Genomic DNA, 12,500 nt, shown 5'->3' on the forward strand with positions numbered 1-12,500 from the left:
GTGACTTCTCGATTGATTACCTGCGAAATGTTCGTCTGAACATATTAGGGAATCAGTGACTTTGCGATTAATTAACTGCGAAATGTTCGTCTGAACATATTAGGGAATCAGTGACTTCGCAATTAATTAACTGCGAAATGTTCGTCTGAATATATGAAGGAATCAGTGACTTCGCGATTAATTACCTGCGAAATGTTCGTCTAAATATATTAGGGAATCAGTGACTTCGCGATTAATTAACTGCGAAATGTTCGTCTGAATATGTGAGGGAATCAGTAACTTCACGATTAATTAACTGCGAAATGTTCGTCTGAATATATGAGGGAATCGGTGACTTCGCGATTAAATAACTGCAAAATGTTCGTCTGAATATGTGAGGGAATCAGTGACTTCGCGATTAATTAACTGCAAAATGTTCGTCTGAATATATGAGGGAATCAGTGACTTCGCGATTAATTACCTGCGAAATGTTCGTCTGAATATATGAGGGAATGAGTGATTTCGCAATTAATTAACTGCGAAATGTTCGTCTGAACATATTAGGGAATCAGTGACTTTGCAATTAATTAACTGCAAAATGTTCGTCTGAATATGTGAGGGAATCAGTGACTTCGCGATTAATTAACTGCAAAATGTTCGTCTGAATATATGAGGGAATCAGTGACTTCGCGATTAATTAACTGCGAAATGTTCGTCTGAACATATTAGGGAATCAGTGACTTCGCGATTAATTAACTGCGAAATGTTCGTCTGAACATATTAGGGAATCAGTGACTTCGCGATTAATTAACTGCGAAATGTTCGTCTGAATATATGAAGGAATCAGTGACTTCACGATTAATTACCTGCGAAATGTTCGTCTAAATATATTAGGGAATCAGTGACTTCGCGATTAATTAACTGCGAAATGTTCGTCTGAATATACATGTATGAAGGAATCAGTGACTTTGCGATTAATTAACTGCGAAATGTTCGTCTGAATATATGAAGGAATCAGTGACTTCACGATTAATTACCTGCGAAATGTTCGTCTAAATATATTAGAGAATCAGTGACTTCGCGATTAATTAACTGCGAAATGTTCGTCTGAATATGTGAGGGAATCAGTAACTTCACGATTAATTTAACTGCGAAATGTTCGTCTGAATATATGAGGGAATCGGTGACTTCGCGATTAAATACCTGCAAAATGTTCGTCTGAATATAGGAGGGAATCAGTGATTTCGCGATTAATTAACTGTGAAATGTTCGTCTGAATATATAAGGGGATCATTTTAATTAGTCTACCTCCGCATTTCTCTCGAAAATTTAATTATGTCACACATTTCATAGTTTCAGGCTGAATCCGATACTCGCATTTGATCTAATCTGCGATTGTTTTTTATGTTTTGTTTTTTCATGTCTTTTACCCAGTAATGTAAACCGGGCATAGAAATCAGAATGGTAGATTTGCAACATGTTCTTATTTCCACTTGAAACTCACCCCGATTGATGAGACTGAGAAAAGGGAAGACAAGAGATGAGAGAGAAGAACAAAAAAACCCGATATCCTAGTGAAACGAACTTCACGTTGTCTTATTCGTCCTTCTATTTTTTTTCCGCTTCCTTTTGTTTCTGTGCAAAATAAATTCACACCTTAATGTGTAATATTTCTGTCACCTTTGTTATTTCTTTTCAAAAATCCCCGGGTTTGTCATGGGCGTGGTAAACACCATTTGAAATTGGTTTGCTGTTATCGAATTACAAGCTCTCATTGTTAATTTCTCAGTCTCTTATTTCGTTGTCTGTTTTAAGCAGTACACGTTGATTCGCGATTAGCTGTTACAGTGATTTCCCCTTCGTTTTAATATATAATCGTTGGCCTTTAACTGTACAGACATGGCGTCCTCTCAGCCAAGCCAAAAGTGTATCAAGTCGTATGCTGTGGTTGTTATTGGAGGAACATCTTCGTGGTCACATTTGCAGACAGAAAACGAAGAACGCGCCATGATCCTTGCCATCAGGAATTCATTGCAAGGGCAAACGGTTCGTTCATCATTTCATCATCAGAGGCGATTCGCATATTGGTTTTGACTTACGTTTATTTTCTACGATTCAGAGTGCTGCTGAAAACGGAGAAGTTCCTGGCGAGTTCATCTGCATGGACACCTCTGGATTAGCAGGGAAACGTAATGACAGGAGATCAATCGGTTTCAAGTGGAAATAAGAAACATGTCGCAAATCTACCATTCTGATTTCTATGCCCAGTTTACATTACTGTGCAAAAGACATGATTGGAAACGAATCTTGGGCGATTTTGGAGCTCTGTTGTAGTGGTAATTGCGGCGAATAGCACGACCCAAAGTGAAACAGCGACTCTCTACGCAAAATTCCATGCCCATTTTGTTTGCTTGTTTCAACGAGAATTCGTCTGCAGGAAACGAAAGGTTCGTTTACAGTTTGTAGGAAAGAGAAGTTCATTTGCACAATCCTAGGAGTTTCAAAGATTCAAAATTCTCACTCAACGAACAATAGACCTCTCTTCATCAACTTTGCTCACTGTGTGCTCACTTTGAATCCGGGGCAGGATTTTCCTGAAGAAAAATGGGTGTATTAGAATTTACTTGCCCTAAGGTAAAACTGAATGAAGACCAAGAACTTTTCGCTATGACAAAAGATTTGAATTTTAAAAATTCCAGATCTCCCAGTGAGCAGTAAATCTTTTGTTCGATCACGGTAGCGGTGTGAAATCTCACTTTTACATCCATGAGACCTGTAAGCGTTCTTAAGACACCAAAACATGAATGCGTTTTCTTAGTGAATGATGTCAATTAGAAGTTCTTGTGCACATTTCTCACAAACAGGTTCAGAAGATTAAACTGAGCATGATTTGTTTCTAACGAAACTGTGATGATGCGACGACGGTGGGAGTGTTAACAAAGCACGAAAATTTGGTTTATCAACGGATTGGCCACCATTGAAGGTTTTAAAAAGCTGACGTTTCAAGAACTGACCCTGTGTTAGACTGAATCGATTCGCTCTGACAAAGGCTAACGCTCTAAAGTCTGGTTTCTATCTGATTCAACCGCAAACAATTGCAGACTTTGACAACACAAAGTTTTATCGCACGTTTAAGTCATAGGGGAATATCAAAATTACGAGCTGCGGACAATCTGTTGAGTTGATCAGAAAATGTGAAATTCTCGATGAACGGAATGTCGCCGAGATCCAGATGGTAGCGTTTTTGTTTCATTTTTGATTCCGCAGAATCTTACTCAGATTTCATTAATTTCTTACCACTTCATTTCAAAACTTTTCTCTTTTTGTCATTATCTTTAAAATCTTTAATGTTTTGGTAGCAAAGACACCCGTGCAGGGCAACCACTTCTATAACTGACTCGTTAACGCTGCGGTGTTCGCGCATTGCTGGACATTGCTCTCAGATTTATTTACCACATTTGATGGCATCCAAACGTCACGCTACATAAATTACAGTCAGAAGCAACTGTGCGTAAGAGCGAAATAACAAATTTGTATCGATTTTAGCATCAGACACCCTTGAAAAAAAGTCACACCTATTTGTTAAATGCCGTGAACACCTCCCACTTGCTCGAAAAACGAAAAGTGCACGCGATCTCTGTAAAACCCTGTAGAGTTTTGAAAAGTATTTCCCTGTCACAATACGTATTTGAATTCGATGAAAAACTTATTGCCGTTTGCAGGATAGAGATTTTTTCACGAGCTAAACTCGTTAAAAAAAAATTGTCAAGTACTTGTGAAGAAATACATTTCGTGGCTAGTATGATGTGATGTTTCGTCTCGGCCAAGAGACTCCTCAGATACTTTTTGAATTTCCAGCAAACTCATTCCCGTTCGCGAAGTTAAGATGTTAGCAGTCTGGCCTTCTATCTATCTTCTATCGCAGAAGGATTCCCGACCGCACGTTCACGAGTTATATTCAATAAAAAAAAAATTTTGTCAAGTACTTGTGAAGAATTTAAATTTTGTGGCTGATATGACGCGGCGTTTCGTCTCGGCCAAGAGAGTTTTAAACTCGTTTAAAAGGGAAATTTAAATCACACCTTAAACAGGAGAAATAGGAAAAACATGAACATTTCGCATTTAATTAAGCGCGAAGTCACTGATGCCCTCATATTCAGACGAACATTTCACATGTAATTAATGGCGAAGTCACTGATGCCCTCATATATTCAGACGAATAATTGGCAGTTAATTAATCGCGAAGTACCTGATTTCCTTATATGTGTAGACGAACATTTCGCAGTTAATAAATCGCGAAATCATTGATTTCCTTATATCTGAAGATGTTCATTTCACATTTAATTAATCGCGAAGTCACTGATGCCCTCATATATTCAGACGAATATTTTGCAGTTAATTAATCGCGAAGTACCTGATTTCCTAATTTATGTAGACGAACATTTCGCAGTTAATAAATCACGAAATCATTGATTTCCTTATATGTGAAGATGAACATTTCGCAGTTTATTAATCTCTAAGTCACTGTTGCCCTTGTATGTTCAGACGAATATTTTGCAGTTAATTAATCGCGAAGTCCCTGATTTTCCTTATATATGTAGACGAACATTTCGCAGTTAATCGCGAAATCATTGATTTCCTTATATGTGAAGATGGACATTTCGCAGTTAATTAATCGCAAAGTCACTGATGCCCTTGTATGTTCAGACGAATATTTTGCAGTTAATTAATCGCGAAGTCCCTGATTTTCCTTATATATGTAGACGAACATTTCGCAGTTAATTAATCGCGACATCACTGATGCCCTTGTATATTCAGACGAATATTTTGCAGTTAATGAATCGCGAAGTCCCTGATTTCCTGATGTACATAGATGAACATTTCACAGTTAATTAATCGCGAAATCATTGATTTCCTTATATGTGAAGATGTACGAGGAGGCAGTGTGGCCCAGTGGTTAGGGCGCTTGCCTTGAGATCCGGAGATCCCGGGTTCAAGACCCGCTCTAACCACTCGTCGAATTTGATCCTGGTAGTCCCTGGTTCAACTTCCCAGCTGCACTTGTAAATAGCCAACTGGTTTGCCTCCGGCCAGTTGGGATTCTTAACAGTTGTTGTTGTTGTGTTCTGTTGTTTCGTTGATTGTTTCATTGGCCCTGAAAAGCCCCTATGGGGAGCGGTCAATTAAGTATGTATTGTATTGTATTGTATGTACATTTCGTAGTTACCGGTAATTAATCACAAAGTCACTAATGCCCTTGTATATTCAGACGAATATTTTGCAGTTAATTAATCGCGAAGTCATTGATTCCCTCAACTGCGAAATGTTCTTCTACATATGTGTACGAATCAGTTACTTCGCAATTAATTAATGCGAAATTCGTATATATGTGTAGACGAACATTTCGCAGTTAACTAACTGCAAAGTCCTTCGCTCCTGTAATATAGGTAGAGAGACATTTGCTAAATTTCATTTGTCTCTATAGAGTGACATAAATGCAAACTTTGCAATTGTAAAATCTCTCGCATGCAGTTTGTAGCATGATTGCTTTTGGGGATTTGAGGCCATTTAAGGTTAGATTAGACTTAAATTTCCCATACATCTTTAAATTTGAGTGATCTTTTTAGAGCTCTGGCTAAAGAAAGCCTTCATAGCAGGAGCTCTGGTGAATTTTAGACACTTAATTCTTTCCACTGGGGTAATGACTTTCGAGTGATTGTTTGAATACACTAATGGCCGTGCAAAAGGTTAGAGGGAGGGGGGTGAGGAGAACAAGCGTGAAACCACCTGCAATCAACCCCACAAGATCTTTGAAAGTCCAATTTTCAATCATGTTTGACTAGCACAGGTTTCATGTGAACTAGCAACCAATCATAGCATTCCTTGTGCAAACATTGGCAGAAACACAATTATTCGTATTTCATTGTGGAAATGTTTGCATGATGGAGCTAACATGTCAACTTACTACATATACATGTATTACCATTTCTCTGTCCATGTTTCTACTGTGTGCGCTTCATCAACAATGATATCCAACAATCTTTATTAGAATGTCCTTTTAGCCACCTTGAAAAATGCCTTGTTCAGCGCATCTTCTGCTAATGTGAACTTTCTGGAACTTGTCTTCCCAATGGATGCATCTTCCAGCTTAGCAGCCACCAAAAAGGTTGCCATTACCCCTAACCTGCAGCCTCTTTAATCTGATCATCAATGATACTTCTCAAAGGTGTGATTATTAATGCAGAATACATTTCACTGGTCATCTTCTCCTTTATTTTTAGACATAGCTGAAATACCGGTATGAAGCTCCTGCCAAATACCATGGAAAGGACCACCAAAAAAATCACCTCCATTTATTGCCTTTTTTTTACACGGTCTTTCTGCCCTTGTTTTAAGAACAGAAAATCCAAGCTCATGCAACGAAGTTATTCTTTCTGCTATGTTTTCTCTTGATACTTTCACAAAGGGAGCATTAAATTTTGACCGGCAGACAGATTTTTGTGACACTTAATCAGCCAATCAGGAACAATATTTTCCCCATCCGTTGGTGAATATGAATTTTCGAAGATCTTTTGGGGTTGATTGCAGGCGGTTTCTTGCTCTGTCTCCTCCCCTCCCCTTTGCTTTTTCTGTGGACTGCGGTCCAGGTTTTTGCATAGCCATTAGATAGTTTTAAAAATCACTCAAAAGTCAACCCTGGTGGAAAGAAACATCTAAAATTCACCAAAAAGCCTCCTATGCAGAGTACCTAGTGCCAGCACTTAACTGCCTGCTCTCCTCAGGGGCTTTTCAGGACCAATGAAATATTAGACAATAATTATTACAATACTTACCTATTGAAGAATTCCAACTAGCAGGAGACACGTCAGTTGGCTATAAATTACATGTACAAGGCCTGCAGCTGCAAAACTAAACAGGGACTACCCAAAACAACCTCAACTAGTCGTCAGAGGGGGGCTGCAGCCAGGAACCCTAGATTACAAGTCCATCCCACAAACAACCCATCATACTGCCTCCTCACTCTATGAGTACCACTCAGGGTTTGCAGGTCTAATTTCTTCTTGTGTGCATGCTCAGCATAAAAAACATACAGCTGTGTGTGTTATTTATTTATTTATTTATTTATATATTTATTTATTTACCATTTAAGTCCTACATTCAATACTGAATACAAAGGACTGCATTAAATTTTAAAAACATCATACATGTTAATAATAGTATTATATGCACAAATGGAGCTAATTAATTGTGGACATTTCACTCTTGAAAGATTTAAGTGATTCTTTCAACGCTTCTTCCGTTGGTACATGTAGCTTATTCCATTTCTGTATGGTTCTTGGAAAAAAGGAATACTTATAAAAATCACACTTTGCATTTAGAGTCATATAATTATGCATGCACAGAAGAACGCATAGAGGAATAAGTAATTGGGTGGAGATTAACATTATCTACATTTGCTAAATTGTTTCTAAATTTATAAAGCATGCATAGACAAGCAGGCAATTATTCTACTGGATTGCATTGATTTCCAGCCCAGTTCATTTGGCATATCAGTCACGCTATCCTGACGATTGTAACAAGAAAGAACCCAACGAGCTGCCCTCCTCTGAACCATTTCCACTTGCCTTTTGTTTTTAGCTGTGTAATACGTAGTCCCAGACAGAAGAGCAGTATTTAACGACAGGCTGGATAAGAGATAATGATTTATAATTATGCCTTCTCCTTTGTTGATGTGGTGCAGTGTTTTAGATTTTGCTTGAGAAAACCCAGCAATTTGCTTGCCTTGTTTGTGATATACCTCACATGCACATTCCATCTAAGATCTGTGGAAAGATACACTCCCAGATACTTGGTAGAGGCAATTCCATCAAGGTAGCAGCCATGAAGTGTGTAGTTGAAGATAATGGGCACACGTCGTCTTGTACATGTAATTCCTAGGACATTACATCTGGCAATATTAAATTTCATCTTCCAATCTTTCTCCCACGTCTCCAGGCTATGTACTGTAGGTCTTGCTGTAATTGAACACAATCGTCCATAGATTTAACAACTAGATATATTAAGAACTGTGTCATCAGCAAAGAGTCATACTTCTGACTTTATGCAGTTTGGTAAATCTTTTGTGAAGGCCAAAAATAAAAGTTGAATTTGTTGTGTTTAATATTAGAGTCCAGGGTTTTGCAGTGATAGTCCTTGCACCTGTGCACTACATGTAGGTCAGGATAAGCCCATGTAATTTTGAAATTGAAGAAGAAAGGCTTTCTGTATTAATTCTGCCACTTAAACTGCTGTAAGATACCTACTGTACATTGTTTACATTGTGTTACTTGAACTTTCCTAGCTCATTAATATGAAGTTAGCACTATTGGTCAATATCTTATTTACAATAAACCAGTGATTGGATAATGACAAAAAGTTTGTTCCATTCTTTGCTTTTTTTTTCATTGAACCAATTTCATAACATTTCCTCTAGGAGTAATAAAAGCACTCATCTACATGTAGACAGCTTATGCTTATGTTGTGCAGTCTAGAAAGTACATTGTAAACATCATGCAAATTTGTGCAAACATCACTTGTCCAGTGCCCATTAATTTTTTTCCACTAAGCACCCACCTCCTACCTGTACAAGTAACTTTTGCCAAAATTACCATATACAGTATTAGGGTGAGTATTTCGCTGTAAAATATCATGGTAATCGCTGTTGATTAATACTTTGAGTGTTACTGTATATTAGCATTTCAGGTGTCTGTCAGTTGGAATTGAAGTCATGTCACAAGAAGTATCTGTCAAAGCAGAGAAGATTTTTGCCCAAAGGAAGGAAGCACTGAACATTACTCTTTTAGGGAGCGAATGGAATTCATTGGCGGGTGGGTTGTCAACATTAAACAGAGAGCTTGCAATTCATCTGTCCCAACATCCAAATGTCAGCGTTTCTATGTTGGTCCCAGAGGGTGCTTGTAAAGATGAAGACAGAAAGGCAGCCAAAGATCTTGAAATCAATGTTCTTGATGCAAGGCAACGCCCAGGCTTCCGTGAACCTCTCGCCTGTTTGTGCTTCCCACCTGAAGATCACAGAATGGATGTTGTTATTGGACATGGAGCCAAACTTGGCTGGCAAGTTCAAGTCATAAAACTTTCTGCACAATTCCAAAATTGTAAGTGGGTGCACATGGTGCATACTGCCCCAGAGGACCTCAGCAAATATAAGGGTTATGATAATCCTACTTCAAGAGGTGAACAGAAGCACTGGGATGAGGTTGAACTTTGCAAAGAAGCTGATCTTGTTGTTCCAGTTGGACCAAGACTTGAAAAGGCTTACTCTTCCTATCTGAAGGGGAGTAAGAAAGATAGGGATATTTTTGAAATAGTTCCTGGTCTGTTTAATAGGGAATTTGGGGATTTAGTGCAACAGGCCAAAGTTGAGAGTGACGATGATTTCAAGGTGTTGTTGTGTGGGCGTGGAGATAAGGAGGACTTTGAGCTGAAGGGATATGACATCGCTGTTAAGGCATTTGTTGATCAACGCCTGAAAGGGAAACGTTATAATCTTCTGTTTGTGGGTGCCCCTGATGGGAAGCAGGATGAGGTCAGGAGAAGACTTCTCAACTGTGGAATTACTGAAGAGCAGCTGACAGTGCGAAAATTTGTACAGAGCCGTGCAGGAATGAAGGATCTCTTTTGTGAAGTTGACCTTGTCATCATGCCTTCAAAATCAGAGGGATTTGGTCTTGTAGCCCTTGAAGCACTATCAGCTGGTTTACCAATTCTTGTGGGAAGTAATTCAGGATTTGCAAGAGCATTAGAAGAGATTGACTTTGGAGACACATGCATAGTTTGCTCAAATGATCCTGCTGAATGGGCAAAAAAAATTGAAGTTGTCAGAGCTAAACATAAAAAGCGGCTGCGTGAGATGACCTATGTTAGAGAATCTTATGAAGAAAAGTTCTGTTGGAAGGAACAGTGTGGAAATCTTGTGGAGAAACTGTGGAAAATGGTTCATGGTATTGTACTTATTTGTATTTCTTATTTTTATGTTCTTTTGAGTTGTTATTTAGTACAATTAGCATAAATTCTGTTAACCCTACCTACTGGAAAGTGTGCTTTACTGGTCCTTTGGGATGAAGAGGTGTGAGTGAGTGTAAGTTAAAGCTAATTGTTGTGCTGGAGGTTTTCTCGAACATTAAAAAATGTATTTTTTTCCAAGCCTTACATTTTAACATTTTCTTTATTTAAATTACTCATTCAAATGACATACATGTATTAGTAAGGAGGATGTCTGGACAAGCTTACAGTTGGAGAGAGAGATGCAGTGTAAAGAACAACAAACTTTAATGACCATTTTTGGAATTTTTAGAATTTTTGTTTTAATTTCCACAGATGTGTTGGAAATGAAAATCAAAACAATGCCTGTTTGTTTTTCCTGGTTGTTTCATGTTTGATATTCAAGAATTATTGTGTGCAAAAAGTTATGTTTTCTCCGGCAGCGCTGTTTGTTAAATGAGAAACAAATTCAAAAGGAACCGTTTGTAACTTCAGCTTAATTTAAGAAGAAAGTGAGTAAAACCATCTTACATTTATTTAATTAGCCACAGAGTACTGTTATTCAAACCAAAAAGTGCATGTATTGTGAGTGAATAAGGAATTGTTTTCATTGAAAACAAGAATAATTATTGTAAGTCCTCAAATCCTGAGGAAAGTTGTAATGATTTGTGCATTATTTTGCCAACCTAGTGCATCATGTACAGGAACCTCAAGTCTGGATAATTGTGTGATCAATTTTTTTTCCTGCTTCTTTTAAAAAAATTTATCTGTCTCAGTTGATGGTGGCAGAATCATCCAATTTCCACGTTATTTTGGTCTCTTTGTCAGAGAACTCTACTTTTCAAGCCACAGCAGAAGATGGCTCAGATGAACAACAACTTTTTGCAGTTAGCAGTTTGCCAGTCGCAGTTTGCCAGGCTGACCCAAAGATAATGGAACAGCATGCTGGTATGATGGAATGTGAAGTGACCACATGCAAGGAAAATGTTAAGAAGTCAGGCAAAAGAAAGATTTCAGAATCCAATTCTGAGGAAGGTACATGTACATATGTACTAGAGTACTTTTAATTAAAGTTTTGCCTCTCGCAGGTATTTTATAAGTTCCTTGTACACACATGTTATACAATATTGTGAAAGGAACTGAAGTGAATCATAATGGTCATCACATTTCAGGGAGCAACTTGAGCCTCAGTTTTATTAGAGGCCTGAAAAAATTCGATATTGTACCTGTAGATGGGAATTAAACCTATAAGTCTGTTTATTTGAAACTGTACTCTACATGTACATCTGCTGTTCATACCTGCCAACAGCTAGAGTACAAAAATCTGGAGATGTCTAGAGACTAATCTTTGCATTGTAAAAAAATGTCATTTTTGGCAATGTCTAAATACCCTCTGAAAATCACCCAAAGGCCTTCTGAATGTTCCAGGTGTCTCTTGGTTAAAACAGTATTTACCTACCGTATCACTCTTGTTCTCATAACCACGCCAACTTTCTACCATGTATTGTGAAATTTGAGTGGTTGATTTCCAACCAATTACGATACTCGTTAAAAATAATTCTCAATTTGATTGCTCTGCTTTACGTTTCCCAATTAAGAACAGCTCAAATTAGAACTCTAAATCCACTTCTTGTTTTATTTTCCTTTTTGACTTCTCGAAAATAACGAAATTAATGAATTTTTTTTTAAAAAGGCCACAGTTGGTACATGTATTTCCCGGGAGATTTGTATATATAATCATAGTTAGTAGAGGAGACTGGTTATGAAAGCCGGCGAACTTCAAAGGACTATGTCTTTGTTATGGTTTTCGCTTGGTCACGTGATCTTGACCCTGCACACTCAAACAAAATGGCGACTCGTGAGTAGTCTTGTTTATCTCAAGTTTTCTGCCTGTCTCGAAAGATAGATATTAGAGTCTTAAGTAGCAATTATGCTGGGAGAAAACTGCGCAGTATTTGGCTGCGGATCGAGTCGCAGAAAGAAAGTAATCGGTATTTGGAAGTTGCCGAAGGCGAAAGACGAATCGTATCCGGATGTTTCGCCCTAAAGCCTGTTCGCCCGACGGAGATTCGCCCGGAACTACAAATGATTCGCCCGACGATATTTAAATGACTGTAAGTGGAACATAACAACAATCATAACGTGAAACCAATAAATAAAGGAGAATTGAACACTACCTACCATTGTTTTATGGGGCGTTTTCCATTTACAAAAAATTTCCGGAAATTTCGGTGGAAATTTCCATTGGGTGAAAAACGTGTTCCATTTAACTCAGGTCCGTTCGCCTTCCAGTGATTGCGATTTTACGTGCCAAAATTTAAAAATGTGGCCGTGAATGGCCTGGAAGTGGTAAGACCTTTCAAAAGTTGTAAATGGAATACACATTTCCATCGGGAAAACAGGACTACCTTTTCAGAAGTTCCGTTTATTCCGGAAATTTTCCAGTGGAACGAACCAAAAACGTGCGTTCCATTTACATC

The 12,500-nt window shown here is 38.1% G+C and overlaps 2 protein-coding genes across 2 annotated transcripts in view; both read left to right on the forward strand.

Moving 5' to 3' along the window:
• LOC138014238 (uncharacterized) overlaps positions 1–12,500 on the forward strand; it is a gene marked incomplete at its 3' end in the record, with an annotated part of 90,304 nt that overhangs the window by 48,133 nt on the left and 29,671 nt on the right. The window lies entirely within an intron of this gene.
• The window catches only part of LOC138049427 (D-inositol 3-phosphate glycosyltransferase-like), a 24,027-nt gene that overhangs the window by 7,889 nt on the left and 3,638 nt on the right, over positions 1–12,500 (forward strand). The window contains exons 2-3 of the mRNA XM_068895696.1: positions 8,714–9,980; positions 10,849–11,055. Coding sequence (XP_068751797.1) covers positions 8,714–9,980; positions 10,849–11,055 — 1,474 coding nt within the window. The remainder of the gene's footprint in view (positions 1–8,713; positions 9,981–10,848; positions 11,056–12,500) is intronic.

The sequence above is a fragment of the Montipora capricornis genome, chromosome 1 (genome assembly GCF_036669925.1).
Source record: "Montipora capricornis isolate CH-2021 chromosome 1, ASM3666992v2, whole genome shotgun sequence".
Lineage (NCBI taxonomy): Eukaryota > Metazoa > Cnidaria > Anthozoa > Scleractinia > Acroporidae > Montipora > Montipora capricornis.